This window comes from Pelodiscus sinensis, chromosome 3 (assembly GCF_052426305.1).
Source record: "Pelodiscus sinensis isolate ZL-2025 chromosome 3, ASM5242630v1, whole genome shotgun sequence".
Lineage (NCBI taxonomy): Eukaryota > Metazoa > Chordata > Testudines > Trionychidae > Pelodiscus > Pelodiscus sinensis.
In genome coordinates this window covers 158,510,194-158,534,219 of record NC_143054.1, presented here as the reverse complement: position 1 = coordinate 158,534,219, position 24,026 = coordinate 158,510,194, and the positions used below count along the sequence as shown (strand labels likewise).

General features: G+C 44.7%; 1 protein-coding gene across 1 annotated transcript in view; it reads right to left on the bottom strand.

Annotated features, from left to right (window-relative positions):
* Positions 1–24,026, bottom strand: part of DNAH14 (dynein axonemal heavy chain 14) — a 605,515-nt gene that overhangs the window by 288,436 nt on the left and 293,053 nt on the right. Inside the window, exons 36-39 of the mRNA XM_075925276.2 lie at positions 22,930–23,095; positions 15,151–15,240; positions 14,715–14,849; positions 6,986–7,201 (exon numbers count right to left, since the gene is read on the bottom strand). Coding sequence (XP_075781391.2) covers positions 6,986–7,201; positions 14,715–14,849; positions 15,151–15,240; positions 22,930–23,095 — 607 coding nt within the window. The remainder of the gene's footprint in view (positions 1–6,985; positions 7,202–14,714; positions 14,850–15,150; positions 15,241–22,929; positions 23,096–24,026) is intronic.

Genomic DNA, 24,026 nt, shown 5'->3' with positions numbered 1-24,026 from the left:
TCAAAGGCTTAGGGCACAAGTGTATCTGAAGTTAAGCACACAAAGAGACGTTACTTCAAGAACTATGGCTTCTGTTGGAGGTGGGTAGTTTAAGGCAAAAAACAAAACAAAACAGAAGAAAGAGTTACTCACCTTGGTGCAGTAATGGTGCTTCTTCAAGATGGGTCCCCATGGGTGCTCCACTCTGGGTGCTGGTGCGTCCTTGCGCCAGCGACCGGAGACTTTTTCCAGCAGTTTCTGCTGCGCCGCGCAGCCACCTTGGCACCCTCTAGTGCCATTGGAATTCTTGGGCGCCTGCACGGCATGGCTCCTCCGTTCCTTCTCTACCTGTTAGAGTAAAAGGCTCCAAAGCAGGGGAAGAAGGGAGGGTAGTAGAGCACCCACAGGGACCCATCTCAAAGAAGCACTGTTACTGCACCAAGGGGAGTAACTCTTTCTTCTCCTTCGAGTGGTCCCCGTGGATGCTCCCCTCTGGGTGACTACAGAGCAGTTGTTGGCTCGCAGAGGTGGGTTTGGAGCCGTCTAGTAGTCACTGTGGACAATACTGCGTGTCCCACCGCCATGGACGATGCTATAGAAGAAGAGAGTGTGTAATGCTGTGCAAAGGTGTGGTCGGATGACCAGGTGGCGGCGTTACAGATATCTTGGAGTAGAACATTCTGAAGGAAGGCAGTTGTGGAAGCCACGGCTTTGGTGGAATGAGCTGTGATGTTGCCAGGTAACTGCTTATCGTATAAGGTATAACAAGTTCGAATGCAAGAAGTAATCCAATTCGAGATTCTCTGAGACGAGATCGCTTGTCCCCTAGATCTTTCGGCATAGGAGATGAAAAGCCTAGATGAGGCTCGCCACAGCTTTGTGTGGTCAACATAAAAGCCAGAGCATGTCGAACGTCTAAAGTGTGCCATGCTGCCTGGATTGGGTCAACATGAGGCTTCGGAAAGAAGGCAGGTAAGTGTATGGGTTCATTCACATGGAAGGGTGAAGGAACTTTGGAGATAAATTTTGGGTGGAGTTGGAGTATTACCCTGTCCTTTGTAAATACGGTATATGGTGGGTCAGCCATTAAGGCTGCCAGTTCGCTCACCCTCCTGCTGGAGGTAATTGCGACGAGAGAGGATACCTTCATGGATAAGAGAGAGCAAGAACAGGTGGCCATCGGCTCGAATGGTGGCTTTTTGTCAAAGTTTTTAGAATGTGATTCAAATCCCAGACAGGGGCCGGTGGACGGACCAGCAGGAATATGTTTTGTAAGCCTTTAAAGAAGTGTTTGGTCAATGGATTAGCGAGGAAAGATGCACCATCCGTAGGATGATGAAAAGCCACTATAGCGGCAACATGGACCTTGACACTGCTGAGTGCAAGGCCTGACTGCTTGAGGGATAACAGATAGTCCAGCAATACAGGTACAGAGGCAGACTGTGGAGGAGATGCATGTAGCCGACTATACCAATGGGAAAATAGCTTCCACTTGTATAAGTAAGCCCCCCCTTGTCGGTTTATATAGTACATACACATAGTGTTGTCTGTCATGATGGTAATGGACTTGTGCATTATGTACTGTTTGAAGTGTTGGCACGCATATCTGACCACTCGTAATTCGAGGAGGTTGATATGGAAGGTTTGCTCCGTGAAAGACCATTTCCCTTGGCCTGTGTTTTTTCCTAAATGGGATCTCCAACCCATAAGTGAGGCGTCTGTTACAACTGTGATTATAGGAGGAGGACGCTGAAAGGGAACGCCCTGCAGCATGTTGTGTGGAATTGTCCACCAAAGCAAGGAGCGGAGGATGCGTGGTGGGATAGCAATGAGAGTGGGAAGCTGGTCTCTGGAGGGTTTGTAAACCGTTGCGAGCCATGACTGAAGAGCTCTCATGTGGAGACTGGCTAAGCTGACAACGCAGGTCGTTGAAGCTATATGTCCAAGGATCTTGAGACAATATCTGACTGTCACAGTCGGAGTTAATCACACCGACGAGATCAAGTCACGAATGGTAGCAAACCTGTGGTCGGGAAGCGTAGCTCTTGCCGTAGTTGTGTCGATGAGAGCACCTATAAATTCTAGCCTCTGAGTAGAGAGTAAGGTGGATTTTGCATAGTTTATGTGAAAGCCGAGGCTGAGTAGAAGGGCTACTATATTGTCTGTCATGGTTTTGGTTTCATGGAAATACACGCCTTTTATAAGGCGGTCGTCCAGGTATGGGAATATTATGGTCCCTCATCGGCGCAGTGATGCCATTACAACTGCTAAGGTCTTGGAAAACACTCTGGGGGCAGTCGATAGGCCGAACGGGAGCACCTGATATTGGTAGTGTTGATTACCCACCGTAAGATGTAAGAAACATCTGTGAACAGGATGAACTATAATGTGAAAGTAGGCATCCTGGAGGTCGAGAGCCAATAGTCAATCTCCTTGATCGAGAGCGGGAATTGTTGCTAGAGTAACCATCTTGAAGCGGTGGTACGCCACGTGCTTGTTGAGGTGCCTGAGGTCTAAGATGGGTCACCATCCTCCCGTCTTCTTTTGGGTTAAGAAGTAGGTTGAATAAAAGCCCCGGCTGTGGAATTGAGGAGGTACCTGTTCCACTGCACCGAGTTGAAGAAGACATGCAACCTCCTGTTGGAGAACTGCCTCGTGAGATGGGTCCCTGAAAAGGGACAGGGAAGGAGGGTGGGTAGTGGAGGTAAATGGGATAGAATAACCATACTGGATCAGTTCCAAAACCCACTTGTCTGAAGTGATGAGAGACCATTGGTGAAAAAAGGCCCGGAGGGGTTGGTGGAACTGAGTGGTGTCAGCTGGCGATAATGGTGGATTGGCTATGCGGTTCTTGACTTGACCTTCAAACCTGCTGTTTGGTTGCTGACGGGTGGATTGTGGGGTGTTGTTGGTGTTGCTGTTGGGGTCTACGCCTCTGTGGTCTTTGTCTCGGGTGAAAGTCGGTTCTGGGTTGCTGTCTGAAGGTGTTTCTCTGGCGTTGGTATGGCTGATATCTGGTTCTCTTGAATGGGGGAGTGTACATTCCCAGTGTCCTGAGAGTCGTACGAAAGTCCTTCATTGAATGGAGCACTTCATCCGTTTTTGCCACGAAAAGGTTGGCTTGATCGAAAGGTAGATCCTCAACCTTTTGCTGCAGATCCCTGGGTATGCCAGATGCCTGTAGCCAGGATGCTCTGCAGAGGACCACAGCGGAGGCCGTCACACAAGCTGCAGTGTCTGCTACGTCCATGGAAGACTGTAGGGCTGTACGAGCAATGTTATGGCCCTCTTGCATGATATTAAGCCAGGTTGGCCTCTTGTGCTCCGGTAGGTGTTGGAGAAGATCCTGTAATTTCGAATAGTAGTCTGCTAGCATAGCTGTGTAATTCTCAACTCTCAAGTGTAGCGTGACTGATGAGTAGACTTTACGCCCCATAATGTCCACTTTTTTATGGTCTTTATCCTGTGGGGTGAACCTGAGATTGGGTTGTTTGCTCTGGTGTCGAACCGAATCCACCACCAGGGAATTCGGAGGTGGGTGCGTAAAGAGGAAGTCCATATTTTTAGGAGCAATAAAGTATTTACGATCTGCCCTTCTGTTTGTTGGAGTGATGGACGCTGGAGTTTGCCAGATGTTGTCGGCTGGGTCCATAATAGTCTTGTCCATGGAGAGTGCTAATCTGGAGGTAGTTGTAGGTTGTAGTGTGCAGAGAAGGAAATATTGTTTCTCCTGTACCTCCTGGAGATCCCTTTGTTGAGCTATAGCCACCCTTTTAAAAAGGCCCTGAAATTTCTTAATGTCGTCCCCAGATGGTGCAGCTTCTGGTATGACGGCTTCGTTCGGAGATGAGGATGAGATGTCAAGCGGTGATCTAATTTCTCCCTCAGAGAGAGAATCATGTGCTTCCAAGGGGGCTAGAGAGTTTGGCTCAGTGGCAGAAAGCGCGGGAGCAGAAGGCATGTTGGGAGGAGGAGGCCTAGAAATGGTCGAAGGCGCTCGATGGTGGCCCTTTTTTGAACGTGGTTCGTAGGGTTGCCATGGGGTGACGTATGGCGGTGGTGTGTAAGTGTATTGTTGGACATACCATGTGTGTGGAGAAGGAGGGTATGCATACTGAACCACCGCAGGCTGCCAGGAGGGAGGTCTGTGCTCTGGGCTAGAGTGCTGCAAGGAGAATCTGCTTCTTGTTTCGGTGCCGATCTCACTGGGGGATTGAGAGACGACCGAAGAGTGGTGGGACCTCCCTGAATGAATGGAAGATCCCGGGGAAGGCAGTGCTGAGGACGTGAGGCTCCGGGTCAGAGATCGGTGCCGTTCATGCCTCCCGGTCTGCCCCAATAATGGTGGAGATGACGGTGCCGAGGCCCGATCAGGTGCTGAAGTACCGGGCAGTGGCATGTCAGTGTGACCCTTCTTCAGTGCTGGTCCTGGTGTCGGCCTTGCATGGTGCTTTGGCCGGTCCTTGTGGCCGCCTGTCAGTACAGTCGGCACCGATGGTATCTCCGGTGCCGAAACAGTCTGTAGCTGTGTCGGCTCAGAGTGAGCTCTCTTATGCAGTGCCAATGGTTTAGGCGGCGCCATTCCCAAAGTTCCTGGCCTAGGTTCGGTACTAACCCATGCAACCGACGGCGCCGAGGGTCGTGATAGGCTCGGGGTTAAACCCGTTTTTGAGGTCGCTGGCCCAGAGTGGGTAGAGGGAGGATTTTTCTCCATACCCTTGCTCGAATGAGCTACTGTTGAAACCGTATGAGAGTCCTCCGAAGATGGGCGATGAGACTTCTCATAAAGCAAGGTCTTCAATCTGTTGGCTCGGTCTCATCGTGCCTGTGCTGTTAGTTTCGAGCAGTGGGGCACTTTTGAGTTTGATGTGCCTCCCCAAGGCACTTAATACATTTGGAGTGCCCGTCTGAGGAGGGCATGGCATCCCGACATGACTCGCATCTCTTGAAGCCCGGGGAACCGAGCATGAGGTGTCAGGGAAAAGCGGCAAGCGCAACAAGGAAAAAAAATTTTTTTTTTTTAAACTGACAGGGGAGGAGAGGAGGGCTAAAAATCTTGGACTATGAGGAAACTATAGATTAAAACTTGGTTTTTGTCTATTTTTAAACAGGAATAAGGAGAACAGTTGGCTCTGTCTGCTGCCGAGGATGGTAGAGAAGGAATGGAGGAGCTGCGCCGTGCAGCTGCCCAACGATTCCAATGGCATTAGAGGGTGCTACGGCGCCTGTGCGGTGTGGCAGAAATTTCTGGAAAAAGTCTCCAGCCGCCGGTGCGAGGACACAGCACCCAGAGTGGAGCACCCACGGGGACTACTCGAAGGAGAAAATATTTTGCTAGATTCCAAAGCTTGCTGGTGTTCAGCCATTCAATCCTACCAATTTATTCACTGTCAGACAAGGAGAAATTGGCCTTTTACAGTTTCTTCTGACAGGAGATAAAACATATTTGTAGCATGTATAAATCTACATATAGGTATATAATAGCACTCAGTTCAGGAAAGTAACATACATAAATGTGGGAGGCCATCCATTCCCTCTGATCCGGGGTGGAATTTTTTGGGGGGGGGGGGTCAGGGACCACTGGCCTACAGAAAAGTCAGTCAGGGGCCACACACAAAACAGGATCAACTTCCCCTCCAAAACCACCTCACTGATGTGACCCCTGACTGAGAAGGAGAAAGACACTCCCCACATTCCCCTTGCACACCAGAGCTTAGAGGGGCTCAGCCTAGTAGATGTTGTGTGCTCCAGCCCCGTGGTGGGGCATCAGGGATGGTTAGAGTGCAATTGCTGGCTCCCCGATGGTTCAATCTCAACAGTGAGGTAGCAAAATTATTTCAAATTTTAAATTTGGAGTGAGGTGGAGTAACTTACATTTCTACCTCTAGATTTATTAATTTACATTTCTTGCATTTAGTTTTCAAATGAAAAAGATGACAACTGCTAAAAATGTTAAATGTAAGCAAGATTCCTATGCCCAGCTACCAAAACCTTATTATTATCTCAATATCAATGGTTCCTGAATGGAGCAAAAAACAGCACATGCAAGAAACATGCACCTCATATAATACCAGATATATAAATGCTTTTCTGACTTCTCCATTGCATTCAGTATTTGCTCCTTTAGTTCAAGATTTTCTACTCTCTATGGTAATTTTTCTGAGCACAATAATAAGCCACAAAGTATTTTGCCTGTAGGATTGGGCAATAAGTATATTGGGTAGGATTCTCAACCACAGCAATGTACTGTAGCACCATCCTCTCTCTTCAGAATTAAACGGCCAAAGATGACTAAACGGGCTTAAAAAGTCCTAGTTCAGGCTGTGCAAAGATTCCTTTAGGGCAAGAATTAAGGAACAAGCTTTAACATTTCCTTTCAAAAACCCCCTCGATAAGTTTTGATGTAGCAGCATGTTAGGGACAGAGCCACAGTAAAGGGTACTGCCAAGATTCTGGGTAGTGCAATAGCCTATAGAAAAGGCAGCCATAACTTAGTCAAGGGCCACTCCAGTCTTCAAGCCACCTTAGGTTTACTGCCCCTGGGTTGGCAGTTCTGTAGCACACCTTAACTATTAAATATAATTTAACATAGCAGCTTTATTATTTAAAAGCAGAGCTACTTTTTGAACAACAATGCTTGCAAATAAAATAGGCTCACTGATTTTTTGGAAATTTCCAAATATGTGGGGCAGTCTCAGATTTTACATGTTATTAGGATCTGAAGCTCTTTGATGGCCAAATATTGATCTCATTATCAAGGCAAAACTCACTGATTTCTGTGGGAATAAAATTTGGTCAAAGAGCATCAATTGACATTTTGCTAGCTATTCCTGTTGGTGGGAAAGAATAAGGAAGAAAGAAAAGGATGACTGTAGCTAAAGGAAAAGGTTAGAAAGTCCAAATAGCCACCTGTCCAGTCTCTCAAAACCTTACAGCTGACCCACTTTATAAGTTAACATTATGTCATACAAAACAATAACATATTCCTTATAATTATTAAACTCACAGTGTAAGAGTCCTGGATTCTTGTAGTTGCATCAGTGTTTGCTTCCTTTTTCTTAGATTTTTTGGTTGAATGTTTTGCAAATGTTCGAACTGCTGATGCCAACAGTCCATCAGCCCACTCCATAGTATTAGGATCAGTCTCTCCATACAGCTCGCTAACACTGACACACTTTGGGTTTAACACAAAAGTATCCACTTTTCCTTTCTTTGGTGCATTCTGAGGTAAAGACTTTTTTTTAAAATAGCAGAATTTGTATTCTATTAAGCTTAATTCTACTTCAGTTATAAGATCTTTAAAGTTAATGATGAACGAGAGCATGCTTTGCAACATCATTTATATACCACAAAGGGTCGACTCCAGCAATCCTTAGGCCATGAGTCAATAAGGTATTTGTGCATGTACACACTGATTTCAATGGACTAACATATATACATAAAAGAACTTGTTGAATTTAGCCCTGAGTTGTTACAGCAGCACAGCTTCACAACTGCACCACTGTAATGTTTCAGTGTAGATATTCCATACAGTGGAACGAGGAGGGGGGTGGGGATGTTATCCTGTTGGTATAGGTAATTGACTTTCTTCAGAAGCAGTAGCTAGGTAAAAAAAAAAAAAAAGAATTCTTGACCGTGCACTGTTTAATGGAGGTTACATCAGCTTAACTACATTGCTTAGGAGTGCCAATTTTCTTTTACACCCTTAAGTGATATAGCTGGGTTTACCTAACTTTTCAATGAAGACCAGGCCTCAGTCAAATCTTCCATTAGTTTCACAAGAGACTTCAGGACCTTGGCAAATAGGTATGAAATGCACCACAAGTGTGTTTCATTTAGATGTGAATAGTATAAAGAAGCTTTATAGAGTTTTTAAACTCTAAGTCTTGATACTAGAAAAGCCATATTACCAATACAAGTTTTTCTACTGAGGATCAATTTAGGACCAGCTCTTTTTGATGTGGTGGAAATGTGAGCATAAAATATTGTAACCTTCATGATAGTAAGGCTTCAAAATAACATAATACTAGACAACCAAGTATGATATTTATTTTCATACTCGGTATGTTTATTAGAATTTATATTTGTTTTCTTATTCAAAACTAGAGCTAGGTAGCCCAATGAGTTAATGTACTCGTCATAGACTGCAGAGGCCTGATTTATAACTTTTTATGTGTCTTAAGTGAAAATAAGTATGACCACCACACAATTTTAGTAGCCTAAAACTGAAAAAAACTAGACCAGTTGCAGACAAACGAGAATGTGTAGGAAAGCTTGCACAACCATTGCTGATACGTTAATATTTCAAGACTGGGAGACCCTAACATTCATGGAAATTAAAAAAAAAAGAAAAATGTGTTTTTTAATGGAAGAATATAACACTACCTCCTCTCTCCAATCACTTACCTTTCATAACTGTTGGTCTTTGACATGTGCTGCTCACATCCATTCCATTGTAGGTGAGTGCACTTTCCAGATGCACTGGTGCTGGAAGTTTGTCTCTCAGTAGTATCTGTAGGGGAATGGCTCTGGCAATTTCTGGAATGGCACACATGTGCCAGTATAAGGTACATCACCAGGCCCCGCCCTTCAATTCCTTCTTAATGAAACTCCAAAAGAGGGTGGTTAATGGAATGGACATGAGTAACACATCTTGAATAATAGTTACGAAAAGGGAATAACCATGTTTTCTTCTATGGGTATGTCATGACCATGAGGATTAGCCAGCAGCCTGAGGTCTAAGGGGTTAACTTTGTCCCTTACCTAACCAGGTAGCCGGCAGCCAATAGAAATGTAGGTTGGAATTTCACACTGGGACAAAGGAGGGAATAGGAACAAACCCATAGCAAGTATACCCTGACAATTTTGGGCTCTGATTTAAAAAGCTGCAGCTTTCCTGGGCAAACACAAATCTTTCCCTTCCCCCATGTGTTCAAATTCAGAACTCCCTATCCCAAAGACAAAGGGCTGGCTGGGTGTGTCTCCCTTGCTCACAATGGCCATGGCATTTTCCTTCTCTCCACAGCTAATCAGGAAGCAAGCAGTCCAGACACTAACCTGGCACCCTGCTTTCAATCTAGTTTTCCAAGTGGGCCACTGCCTCACAGAGAGAGGGCCTACGTGAACTGGCCTGGTAGACTTACAGATTCCTTGTCCACTCACAGAACCAGACTGGAACCATTCATGTTTCAGCAACATACACTTCTCAGCAAGCTAGTCAAACACAGTCACTTGGTCACCAGAGGGCTGTTTCATCTCCCTGGCTGCTTCTACTCCACCTGAAACAACCTCCTGTCCCTCTGCAACTTCCTCACCCTTGTCCACATTAGTTCTTTCCAAATGCAAGTCATCTTCACCCCCTTCAGGCACAGCAAACTCCTGGCCAACATCACTATAAGGATCCTCTTCCCTATGACCTTCTGTAAGCAAAAGCTCACCTTCCCCCGGCCCTACAGTAATATCACCCTGCTGAGCCACCACCAACTCCTCCTGAGTTTCCTATATCCCCTGAACAGGTAGGTCTACACACAACCCCCCTTCAGGAAAACAAAGAGATTTCCCTGGTAAGAGGTCAGAGACCTCTCCCTCCCCCTTGAAGCTTTCTAGACTGCTACACACTTCCATACTGTCTGTAGGTACTACACTTACCCCACCCTGCTGCTCCCTGGGTGACCTGGCTAGGGTAGTACTCTGATCACACAGAGTCACTCTCCTCCCTCTCAGCAACACACCAGCAACAGGTAACACACAAGCACCAGACTTGTCTGATCCCTGGGATCCTGACATGATACTTACTGGATCCACCTAAATTACAGCACCACTCTCCCCAGTAGACACAAACCTAGGGTCCTCCCCTTTCTGGGCTTCTGCTGTCCCCAGAACTAAATCTGGATCCACAGCACTCTCCTCAGCCATACCAGGCTGACAGCCATACCAGGCTCACACTGAGCACCTTCACACAAACTACTGTTAGCTTGTGCAAGTTCAATTTTACAAACTTCACCAGCCAACAACTCATCACCCTCCAGAGTTTTATCTTTTTCTTCAACTAAAACTTCACTCTGGCCAGCCACTCCAGACTGTTCCAGAGAAACACTTCCCTGATTTCTGGGCTCTCCTTGCCCTGTTTCTGATTCCAGCCTCACCTCTGAGGCTTCAAGCAGACCAGCAGGAACCTTACTCACAGCCACACAGCTCTCTCCCTCAGGTAAACATTGAAAGAAACTTTTACCTTGTTCCTAGTAGGGTTGACTAGTCACAGACAACTTCTTAGAATCACACTCACCTCTTTCACAAACCTTCCTGTTAACTACAGGCAACACAGAAGATTTACACTCATACATGTTCTGGGGCTGGGTTAAGGTACCAGCCCAATTACACATATTAGCCCTGCCATAATCACACCTCATGCCCACACAGTTATACACTGAACTCCTGGGAAGATACAGTCTCTGTTGTTCTTCTATTCTCTGGGTCTGGAGTTCCTTGGGATGTTGAACAGTGACTGCAGCATTTGTGGGAGCAGGGTGGTTAGTTGGTGAAGTTGATGCTTCTGCTCCTGTTTGCCTCCTCCCTGCCTTTATTTCTGCTATCCTTGCCTCCATTTCCACTACCATTCACCTTATCTCTGCTTCTATTGCTGCTAGCTTCACCTTTTGTTGTAGGCGCTCCATGTTTATGAAAAACTCAATCTTTTTCTCAGTTAGAGGTTTGCCTGCCTTTAAGGCATAATCCCACATAGAAGGCATTGATGAGGGGAGAGCAGGGCTGCTATACCTTGCCCTCTCAAGGTTATTCCCCCCCTGGACTCACAGGGACCTACTCTTGTCTCCTCTCCTTGGGTATTAATCTGTCCTAGAGCTGGACATCATGCCTTAACTACCTCGCTATCCAGTTGTCCCGAAAGCTAGAACAAAACAAACTGTTTGGGTAGGATGATCTGTCTCTGGCTTAAGATTAACCTTCTGTCTGTGTCTCTCCAAGGCAGCACAGAAAACAAAAGAAAAAAAAACAAGAGAAAAAAACCTGCAAAACTTGCAACTCAAAAGAAAAACGTGTCCTTTTAAAAATCCTGGGTTCTCAAAATGATCCCATCGCTATTCCACCATGTCATGATTTGTTCCCCACTCTGGCATGATAAATGCAGAAGTGGGGGCCCGCAAAAGTACCTAAAAACCTTATACTCCAGGCTTTGGTATAAAACTTCCCCCCAAAATCTTAACCTAGATTTTGGGGATAAAAATCCGCTGCCACCACCCAAGTAATGATAAGAAAACCAGGGGAGAGATCATTTGGGAAATCTCACCCCCTAAGTAAAACCAGGACACAAAAATTAACCAATACCAGGTTAATAAAAAGGAAAGAGAAAGAACTTTTATTATCACCACAATACTTCTGTTACAAGCATAATGACTAGCTGGAAAAGTCACCAATTAATAAACTCATGGGGGAATTCCACCATGGGCCAAAACTTAGTAACAAAGGAGAGAAAATTTTTTTTTAAATGCACAGACATCAGATCCCCATTCCCAAACCATAAAACAATAAAACCTAATGGACTTATCTAAACTTTACCCTACTTACACATACTGTAATGAAGAGTCTTTTCTTGGAGAGAGACATTTTGTCTGTCCCCGTCAGTAGCTGGAGAGAAACTGCCCTGGAACAATGAAGGAAATACCAAAAATTCCTTTGTCCCAGTTTGAAATTCCTACCTACATTTCTATCGGCTGCCAGCTACCTGGTTAGGTAAGGGACATAGTTAACCTCTTAGTCCCCAGGCTGCTGGCTAACCCTCATGGTCATGATAGGGTACTTGTTCATATCCATTCCATGTAGGTGACTCCCAAGCAGTACTTCCAAAGATGCACAGAGTCCATGGAATGTCAATTACAACACAACTCTGCCAAAGCCAATGTTGTCTCTGGCCTGTTGGATGATGGCATAGTGCATTGTGAAGATGCGTACCAAATACAGAATCCTAAAACTGAAAGGGACCCGAGAGGTCATCAATTCCAGTCCCTTGCACTCATGGCAGGACCAAGCTCCATCTAGAGAAGGGGTGGGCAAATTCTGGCTCACGGGCTGGATCGGGTCCACAGGGTTAGTCTCTGGCAGGCCCCTACCTCCATGTTTAGCTGTGCCTCTGCAGGTATCAGAGGATCACAGCGCTGGTTGGCCATGAATTGCTGTGTGTGGCCAATATGAGGGGTGGGAAGCAGTGTCCTGGTCTGCAACACTTCCCAACACTCGTATTGGCCATAAACAGCGATTTGCAGCCAAACAGAGCTACAATCATCCAATACTTGCTGAGGTGCAGATAAACATAGCAGCAGTGGCCCACCAGGGACTAACCCTGAGGGCTGCCCTTTTTTTTTAATTGCCCACCCCTGATCTAGATCATCCCTGACAGATGTTTATCTAACCTGGTCTTAAAACCTAATGATGATGGACATTCCACAATTTCCCTATACAATTTATTCCAGTGTTTAAACACTCTAACAGTGGGGTCCTGTAGCACTTTAACTTCACTGCCCCATTGCTTCCCAGGCAAAAGGGACAACGAACCACTGTCACAACAATGCTGCTGGACCCTTCTGACAGGGCCACTAATATGTGGAAGCAAAAAGTTGGCCATGTGCAGGCCAGGCAAGCGACTGGTTCTTACTGAAGTGCTGCACAAGCTCACTTTCACCTGGGGGAGGTAGGCATAGATGAGTCAACAAACTCCATTTCCCCTGCCAGAGATTTGGTTGAGGCTGGCTGCCCAGGGGTACCTTTCCAGCTCCTTTTCTGAGTCTGGGGGTGGATGAGAGATTGCTGCTGATCACTTTTCAGATATTGCAATATCTGAGGGTTCCAAAACTTCCGTGGAATTGACCACCGTCCCTGCACCCACATGCTTTCTGACAGTCCTGGAGCATATCCCAATGCTACTGGATGACTTTGGCTGTTGTGAGGTCTGGCTTCATAAAGAGCACCAAAAAGCCAATATCCTACTCCCACTTTTTGGTATGCAGCTTAAAACTTTTGCAAATGTGACACTTGTTGCTTATGTGAGTTTTCCCCAAGCACCCCAGACAGCTTTGCTGGGGATGCTGAGGAGACCAGATTTTTTTACTGTGTTCACAAGACTTGAAGCCCAAGGGTCACAGCATGTCCCATCCCAGGGCCAAGTCCCGTAGGGTACTAACTTCTTCTACACCTGTAATTAAACTAAGAGAATTACTAAGAACTACACTAGAAATTACTCTCAATTACATACAGTAAAAAAATACTAACCCCCCCCCCACACACAAAGAATAAAAAACTTGCCAAGCAAAGGGAACATTCCAGCATCATAACAGGCAGTAAGAAGGAACTAAAGCAGGGGGCTAGCAGTAGTGCCCCTTATAGTGGCACATATATGTACCACGCCAGATCCAATCCTCTATGGCTAGCACTGAGGGAAAAACTTCTGGCACCAGTGCATGTGGTGAGCACACACACACGAAGATAAAGAAGCATTCAAAGTAGCAGCACATTTTTGGCCAATTTTAAAAATGAAAACTTATTCAAATGACTGGAATATCTCATGTTAATTAGCTACCAGTTTAACTAACTGTTAAATATTTAGGAGGTAGCCGAGTTAGTCTATAAAGTGCTACCAGACCATTTGTTGGTTTTTCTGTACAGACTAACAAAACATATAGATGGTATCATGAGCTTTCATGCGCACAGCGCACTTCTTCAGATGATGTTAGACTATAAAATGCTATCAGACCATTTGTTGTTAAATATTTGTATAAAAAAAGGAAGAATGATTTACGCTTTATACTTCTTTACGTATATCTTGTGGCACTGCCCTCTAGATTTGTCATTGCTAAGTTGTGCTGTAACATATATAAACTTTTTTTGTGGTTCAGTATCATGCAATAAATTCTGAATTGCAAAATTATTACTGGGTTACAACTTATCTAAAATGATTTGCACTGTAAGCCTCTTATTTGTCATCCTGCTGTAAAAGGCTAATTAAACAAATTAAATTTGATCACAAGATATTGACTTTCATTAATAAAACATGAGAGTGTAATATAATGTTTTTGAAATCTAAATCGATCTTTTTCAGGTTTTTTAGCTGACAAGTATGTCTGATTAATTGATACTAAACAATAAATAGGGTACTAAGTGATTCAAGGAATTGGTAACGAGACAAGGTGTTTCATTACTGGTTCAAATTAAGCAATGGTTTGTAATGACTAAAAAAAAAGTTGTCTCAGTCCACTTCCTGGTAGACAGATGCCTGTATCACTGATTTATATGAACACACTTAGTGGCAGTCACTAGAAAGGCCAAGGTCTGAATGAATAGGCATGAAGAACAAATTACCTCTCAGCCAGAGGTGGTTTTCCCAGTTCAGGGCTCAGGCACAAAGATTGAGTGTAGCAAAGAAACTGGCATAGAAATTTGTTTTTCCCAACCCCACACTTGTAAGAGCAATTTTCAAAAGTGCCTAATAGACATGGGCACCCAACTCCTACTGATGTTCAGTGGGAGTTGGGCATCAAATTTTATATCTCCAGTATACACAGATATTAAAGCACCCAATTTTTAAAAAGAAACCAATATAGAACATAAAATTATGACCTGTCAAGAATTATGAATCAGGCTTTAAAATAAATGCTTTCTTTAACTATTAAAAATTAAATGAAAACCAGTAGCTTAAACATACAAGAGTAAATATTTGAATATCTTACCTGCAAAACATTAACATTTTTTGAAATTTTTTCCAAACACACAGTTGGTAAAATTACCAAGGCTTTTTCTAAGATTGTTCTAATAGTTGTCTTCCCTCCACCTGTAGGGCCTACTAACATCACACCAACGCGAGCCTGAAAATATATTTGCAAAGATCAGCTAATTTCTATGTGGCACTGAAGCTTATTGCTAAAATGATAAACTATTAGAAAAAATGAGAATGATTTAGTTTCCACAAATCTAGAATTTTTGTATGAATCCAATATTGTTTCTGAAATTTTTCTTTCTACTACAATATCAATTTTGTAGTTCTCAACAGAATTGTGATTATATTATGATCTTTTGGATATGATCACATTTCTTCAAAAAATCTTTTGGATTTTTATCTCAAATTCAAGGCATTTACCATATCATCAAATGTTCTGTAGCACTTACCAAAATTTGATTGTGAAACTGTAAGACTTTTTCTATCTGAGTTGCCCAAGGCTGCAAATATAATTGTTGTATTGCAACAGCTATCGCTTTCTAAGATTAAAAAATAAAAATTATGCGGTTAGCACAGTAATAGTATGTAGAAGAAATTAAAAAGTAAAGTAACTGCTTCTGAAGTAAATGCATTTTTCTGAATTTTTTTTTTCAGGAAAGCAGCAATATCAGCAACAGAAGAAATTAAAAAAGTAGATGATTTCCTTAATACCTGGGGCTAATAATAGACATAGAATACTAGAACTGGAAGGGATCTTGACAGATCATCAAGTCCAGTCCCCTGCCCTCATGGCAGGACCAAGCACTGTCTAGTCATCCCTGATAGATGTCTACCTAATCTGCTATTAAATATCTCCAGTGATGAAGATCCCACAACCTCCCTAGGCAATTATTCCAGTGTTTAACCACCCTGGGTATGTCTACACTACCCCGCTAGTTTGAACTAGCAGGGGTAATGTAGTCATTCGCAATTGCATATGAAGCCCGGGATTTGAAATTCCCGGGCTTCATTTGCATAAAGCCGGCCGGCGCCATTTTTAAATGCTGGCTAGTTCGAACCCCGTGCCGCGCGACTACATGCGGCACTGAGTAGCTAGTTCAGATTAGGCTTCTAATCCGAACTAGCTGTACTCCTCGTGGAATGAAGAGTACAGCTAGTTCGGATTAGGAAGCCTAATCCGAACTAGCTACTCCGTGCCGCGTGTAACCGCGCGGCACGGGGTTCGAACTAGCCGGCATTTAAAAATGGCACCGGCCGGCTTCATGCAAATGAAGCCCGGGAAATTCAAATCCCGGGCTTCATTTGCAATTGCGGATGACTACATTACCCCCGCTAGTTCGAACTAGCAGGGTAGTGTAGACATACCCCCTGAGAGTTAGGAAGTTTTTCTTAATGTCCAACCTAAACCTCCCTTGCTGCAATATAAACCCATTGCTTTTTGTCCTATCAGAGGTCAAGCAGTACAATTTTTCTCCCTCCTTCCTGTAATACCCTATCAGGCACTTGAAAACGGCTATCATATCCCCTCTCAGTAGTCTCATTTCCAAACTAAACAAACCAATTATTTCAGTCTTTCCTCATAGGTCATATTTTCTAAACCTTTAATCATTTTTGTTGCTCCTCTCTGGACCTTCTCCAATTTCTCCACATTTTTCTTGAAATATGGTGCCCAGAACTGGACACAATACTCCTACGGATGCCTAATCAGTGCAGAGGTGAAGAATTACTTCTTCTTCAGGTGATGTCCCCATTGATGCTCCACTGATGGTGACAGGTGACCCCTGGAGCCGCAGTTCAGAACTTTTTCCTATAAGTTGATAGTTTTTCCCACATGCAGGAAGCGCTTTGAGCCGCTGACAGTTTGGCACCTTGCACAGCAGTCTGACCCCCCCACCCCAGTTCCTCTCTAACTACCCTTGGTCACAGATGGAACTCTGATATCTCCCACCTCAGGCACTCACTTTACTTCACACAGTTACTGAACTGTTTTTTTCTTCTTGTTACCATTTCAAAGCTCTTATTAGCTCTTTGTTACAACTTTATTTTTTTTTAAAAAAAAGGAGAAGAGGCTTTTTCATTCCAAACCTGGTCTGGATGGACTGCTGCAGCTCTGATCTCCCTCACGCCTCACTTTATTACCCTAACCTTTCAATAAAAATAACCCAAAACCCTACAGTCTGACATTCAGTAAGACACTAATATGCCCAGTTCTCAGGGCTTTAAGAAGTGTCTGAAATGTAATCAGCCCAAGCCAGTTTCGCATGGACATGATTCTTGTATAAGATGTTTGGGGGGAGACACAAGCCCCCCCAAATTCGACCACTGCAGGAGCTTTATGGCCAGAGCCAGGAAGGACCGGGAAATGTGGCTCCAAATGATATTATTTAAATGGGCACTGCAGCCTTCTGAAGAGCCCCAACTTGCTTTGACTCAGGGAGACCTGAAGCAGAGATCTGTGTCTCTCCCTTGCCCCACAACACAGAAGGGCAAAAGCATCTCCAGCAAGATCCTTACCAGTGAAGCCATCCCTCAGAATGGCTATAGGGGACAAGGTGGATGCAGCAGCAAAGCGGGCAGTGAGACCTTTATCAGTCACTGCCATAGCGCAGCCTGCATGATCTCAGCGTGCTCACCCAGCGGCACCTGAAACACCATGCTGACAGACCACAACACTTGGTGCCGGGAAGGAGTGTGGAACTGCCTTCTAAAAGGCCTTGCAAGTCTGTGGCACCATCTTGGGCGGAATCGACACCTACAAAGAGGCTCCCCCCACCGAAGGCTGAAACACAGGCAGAGCACACCAATTATTCAGTACAAATGGAAGACAACTGCACACTAACTGCTGAAACCCAGAACACTTAGACAAATTCCCCTCCTTCAGTGGGGGCATCGTCCTCCGTCAGTTTGTTCCCCAGGAACATCGCCATGTTGCACTGGACCTCCAATAATGTAGGGAAGTGCTGCAGTGGCCCATTATGAACAGAGGAGTGTTTTTTCCTCGCACCACTCATCTCCAGTTACATCTCGTCAATTTCAACATTACAATGCAAGACCTCATTACCTACATTGGTACTTAGACTGGCAACATCCTCCTCCATACTACCCTCCCCAGTGGGCGCTATGGGACTATTGGAAGCCCCGCAGATGCCACCCCAGGAGCACATCTGCATCACTGAGAAGGCTTCCAGCAGCCTCTCAATCTCACACCATAACAGCTTCAGCAGATTTGGAAGAGGAGGAAGACAGTCAAATTCCTAACGAGGATAGCATCACAAAACCACATCAGGCCTTTGAAGATAATCCATCTACATCTCTCAATGAAGCCATAGCCCTTGAGATATCAAATTCAACTGACGACTTGAAATAGTTTCAAGAGCTTTTTAAAAGAGTAGCCACCAGCTAAGAGGTCTAACTCCAAGAGGTTAAAGAGAAACAACATCACCTCGTAAAGAATATTCATCAGTCTTCTCAAGGAAGGATTGCACTACCGATTGATGAGGCAATAATGGAAGTATCAGACAACTTTTGGCGGACACCCACCTCCAGACAACCAACCTGAAAAAAAACTGACAAGAAGTACTTCGTCCCTCCCAGGCACTTGGACTTTCTTTTTTTGACACCCCCAGCCAAACTCACCGGTGGTGAATGCAGCAAATCAACTCTCCAAAGCTCCCCCGCTCAAATCTGTAAACAATGAGAAGGAGCACAAGAAACTTGACCTCTTCGGTAAAAAGACCTATTCATCAGCCACTTTGCAACTTAGAATAGCAAACCACTCTGTGCTGTTGGCAAATCATGATTTTGATAATTATTCCAAGCTGGCTGAACTCATGGAACACCTACCCAACTCCAAGAGGCCCATTCTCAGAGCAATCATTCACAAGGGACACACCATTGTTGTACAGCTCTACTAGCAGTTATAGATGTGGCTGACACAGTGGCTAGAGCAACTGCTACAGCTGTGGTGATGAGTTGAGCAAGAGTGTTCAGGGATCTGCAGATGAAAGTGGAGGCTCTCCCTTTTGACAAACAGAAACTGTTTGCAGCTAACAGATGAGATACTGCATAACAGAAAAGACTCTCGGACCCTTTGCGTGTACATGCCACCATATAGGAGAAAGAGATACACCCCTTAAAACAGAAACAAGGACAGCTATTACAACCGTCCACAGTATAACTGCCTGGACAGTATAACTGGTCCAGGCAGCAGCCCCAAAGGAAGCGTTCACCTCAATCATGCTCCTCCAGCTCCCAGACCGCCAAACAGAAAACTTGAAAAATTGGTCCAGGGTCTGCCTGACCTCCCCAACCACACAGTGACAATCAACCAGAAATACCTGTTCACCCACAGATTACTCCCCTTTCTCCTCCATGGGGCTTGATAACTTCAGTGGGCACTAGAGATCATCTCTGTGGGATATTCCATACTCTTCACATTGTTTCCCACTACCTCCTCTCCTTCCCCGTCCCTCTTCAAGGACCCCTCTCACGAGACCCTTCTCAGACAAGAGATGGATCGCCTTCTTTAAATAGGGGTGATATAGAGGGTACCTGAACTCTACAAGGGAAGAGGGTTCTATTCAACCTACTTTCTCATCCAAAAGCGAATGGGGGGTTGGAGGCCAATTCTGGATCTTCGCAAGCTAAACAAATTCCTACACAAACAGTGCTTCAAATGGTCACACTGGCTTCAGTAAGTCCAGCACTGGACAAGGGGGACTGGTTCACAGCCCTTGACCTCTAATACATCCTTCCCACAGACGTTATCTCTGTTTCACATTGGGAGATGATCATTTTCAATACATGGTTCTCCCCGTTGGTCTTTCCTTGCCCCTTCCCCCCTGTGTCTTTTCAAAGGTAATCGCAGTAGCAGCAGCTTATTTTTGGCAACAGGAGGTCATAATTTTCCTGTATCTCGATGATTGCCTCGAAGGCGGATCATGGGCAGAGACATCAGAGATGGTCTCCAAGACCAGATGCCTCTTTGATTATCACAGACTCATCATAAATAAGCAGAAGTCAACTCCAGATCCAGTACAAGACATCAAATTCATCGGGGCTCGCCTTGATTCTATATCAGCCCGGGCCTACCTACCAGACCAATGGTTCAGTGCACTCTGGGATGTAGTGACTACTCTGTCCATGAACCAGATGCCTATCATTCATACCTGCCTACAATTGCTGGGCCATATGGCAGCTGCTACGTATGTTGTCCAATATGTACAACTCCATTTCCGCGCTATACAGCATTGGCTAAATTCAGTCTACAAACCATCTTGTCACTCTCTTGGGCAATGAGTCATCATCCTGACACACATACTAGACTCTCTCAAATGGTGCATTTCACCTCACGGGGGTCTCCTTCCTTCAACCAAAACCATCAGTACAGATAACTACAGATACCTCACTAATAGGATGGAGAGCACACATGCAACACCACACAGTGCAGGGAAAGGGGCTACCGTACAAGGCTCTATTGCATATCAACCTTCTCGAGCTCAGAGCAGTCAGGAATGCATGCAGACACTTTGCTCCCTTTATTACCAACCGCACAATTCGGGTCCTAACGGACAATACAACAACCACATTCTACATAAACAGGCAGGGTGGTGCTCATTCTTGATCCCTTTGTGCAGAGGCTATCCGCCTCTGGAACTGGTGAATCTAGTATGGAGTTATCCTCAAGGCATCATACCTATCCGGAGTCAATAATGTCATGGCGGATATTCTGAGTTGTAGCACCCACCGACCACAAGAGGGAGCTGCATCCAATGGTTACGGAATCCATCCTCTGCAAGTTGGGCTACCCAGCAAGAGATCTCTTTGCAACCAAGAACAACTCCAAGTGTATCCAATTTCACATTTGAGGACTGGGCGAGGGATCCATGGGTGATACATTTCTAATCGCCTGGAACAAAACTTTGCAGTACAGATTTCCCCCAGTTCCAATGATCACCAGGATTTTGTGGAAAATTCGATCAGACACAGCTCTACCACTACCATATCGGCTTTACCTTCTCTCTCAAGATGGGGACAAACTACTTCATCCCCAACCATGCAACCTCAACCTTCATGCCTGGCTTCACTATGGCTCCAAAGTATGGAATCTCCTTGATCAGAACAAGTGAGAAACATCCTCCTTCATTGCAGGAGGCCATTCACCAGAAAGACTTACCTGCACAAATAGAAACGGTTCATGTCCTGGTACCAACAGACACAAATCGACCCAAGGGGGTCCTTTCCATTTGATCCTAGACTACCTATGCTATCTGAAGAATGAGGGCCTATCCATCTCATCAATCAAAGGGCATTTAGCAGCAATCATGGCGTTCCATGAGCACGTCAATGGATCATCTGTGTTTGCCCACCTGATCAGTAGAGATTCCTCAAAGGCCTCCTCTATCCCCCTTGCAGGACCCTAGCACTTTCCTGGAATCTAAATCTAGTCCTGGACTGCTTCATGAGGCCTCTCTTTGAACCTATGGCCACCTGTTTACTCCAACTCTTAACTATGAAAGTGCTGTTTTTGGTAATCATTACTTCAGCGAGGAGAGTTAGTGAGATAGGGGCCATAATGGCGGGCCCACCATTCGCTATATTTACTAAGGACAAAGTGACTTTAAGACCGCACCCATCATTTGTGCCCAAGGTCAGCACCTACTTCCATATTAATGAGGCCATAGTCCTGCCTATGTTCTATCTGAAGCTTCATGCATTCCATAGAGAGGCAACGCTCCACAACTTAGATGTACTCTAACCTTTTAGATTGACAGAACACAACAGCTCTGCAAATCCCCACCTCTCTTCTTGTCAACTGCAAAACACTCCAAGGACATTCTGATTTCCACGCAGCATATTTCCAAATTGATAGTAGCATGTATACGGCATTGTTATGCTCTTCGGAATAAACTCTTACCAGCTCCACCTAGAGCACATTCCACTCGTGCTGCTGCAACATTCACCACCATCCTGAACAGTATCCCCGTGAAGGACATAGACAGGGCAGCCACATGGTCATCTGACTATTCCTTTGCCAGGCAGTATGCCATTATGCTTCAACTAACAAATGATGCAGCAGTGGCTACAGCGGTGCTATCTTCTGCCGCTAAGCAGTAACTCTGAGTAACTTCCTCACAGAATACAGCTTTGTAGTCACCATAAGTGGAGCACCCACAGGGACAACATCCATAGAAGAAAAGGAAGTTACTCACCCAGTTCAGTAAAGACTATTCTTTGAGGTGTGTGTTCCATGTGGGTGCTCTACGACCCTCCCTTCCTCCCCTCTACTTGTAGTTTTAGTAATTCAGGCATAGACGAGGAACTGGGGAGATGGGGTGGTGGGCTGCTGCATGAGGTGCCAAACAGTTAGCAGCACAAAGCGCCTCCTGCACGTGTGCAGCCCAAATGGCAACTACTAGGAAAAAGCTCTGAACTGAAGAACAGGCATTACTACACAGGGTGAGTAACTTCCTTTTCTTGTATCTTGCTCATAACACTCCTGTTAATGCATCCCAGAATCATGTTTGCTTTTTTTTTTTTTGCAAGTGTCATGCTGTTGACTCATATTTAGCTTGTGGTCCATTATCACCCCTAGATCCCTTTCTGCACTACTCCTTCCTAGAAAAGATCTAAATATTCCATAGAATTTAGATCTTTGGGCAAATTTCAAGAAATGAAGAACAGGTCTCTCTCAAAGTCTCTAGAAGAAACTAGAAATTCCATCTTTAACAAAAATCCCATGCTATTTTATATCAACATTTGAAATTAACACAAAAGACTAAAGTAAATTTGACTTACTTTTAAACTTCTGTTCTTTATACAACTGAAATTACTGGACTATAGACAAAAATGTGTTAGGAAGCAGGGTTTTCCCATCTTTCTTCTGGAGACACATAGGGCCCAATAACTGTGGAACATATGCAGTTCCACTGCACAGATCCCACATGAGGGGAACTTGTACAGGAGGGCTCCAATCCCTAGTCTTTATGGGGATGTGAAAGGAATAGGATAAGTAAGCAGATCTGATACTGGAGATCTATGACTCAAATGTATCTGTGTGAAATGAGTCAGGCTTCAATCTTCAGGAACTGCAGAGTGACTCCATGGCGTAGGGTTCAGAGACGTAAGATGCTATTTCCCTTCTCCTCCCCCCTTTTTAAACTAAAAACAAAACAGACACATTTAAATTGCCAATCACTATCCCAGAAAAGGCCTATTCATTTTATTACCTCTACTTTGACGGTGCTTGCTCTTGGAACAGTAATTCCTGGGAAAAGATCTGCCATAATGTTCTCAAACAGAGGAACATCTTCTGCAAGAAACTTGGGTAAATTATCTTCTTTTAATGAGTTGATTATAATGAGAGTTTCTTCTTCTACTCTAGTATCATCATTTCTAGAAAAATTATAAAAAGAATGTCAACCTATTTTCTACTATATATTTGAGAGTGTTTGTTTGTCTGAGCGATTCTGTCCATCCATCTGTTAGTTCAAGAACTCCTCCTAAACGTCAAATGGTCTGGTAGCACTTTATAGACTAACAGAACAAGTAGATGTTATCGTGAGCTTCGGTGGGCACAGCCCACTTCTTCAGATGACCTCTCATCTGGGAAGTGGACTGTGCCCATGAAAGCTCATGATACCATCTACATGTTTTGCTAGTCTATAAAGTGCTATCAGACCATTTTTTTTCTGTACAGACTAACTTGGCTATTCCCTGAAGCTTCTCCTAAATAGTCAGAGCTAGGACCACCAAATTTGGTATACAGCTTCCTCATAACTCAAAGCAAGGTAAGCATTTGATTTTGCAGGAAGCTAAAACTCCCCCATTTTTACAGGGACACATAAAATAATTCCTTCTAGACCATAACATTTGGTATACAGTTTCCTCTTACCATAACTCAAAGCAAGTTAAGGGTTCGGTTGTACGAGGGCAGGGGGAACAGCAGGCAAACGGGGACCAGATGAAAACAAATGGATGGGGGCATGACCCTTCCTGTCGAGTACTGCCCCAGCCCTGAGCCAACCATCTCACAGACACATCTTAGAGAGGACGAGGCTGCAGCTCCTCTTCCCCCATTTGTATGGGAAATTTGCTGGCTGTTCCCCTTCATCATGGAGGGCAAAGTGCACTGTTAGCTCCATTCTTCAATTTGGCCTGGAAGCACAGGGAGCAGATGAACCTGGACCTGCCTTAGCCAGGGAACATGCACCCTTCCCCTGGCAGTGTCCTTTGAAGCTGCAAGAGCCATGGAGAGGTGCTTCTCACCTGACCCCATGATGCTGTGATGAAAGAGGGCTAGGGAATTCTCTCTCCTTGGGGCAGC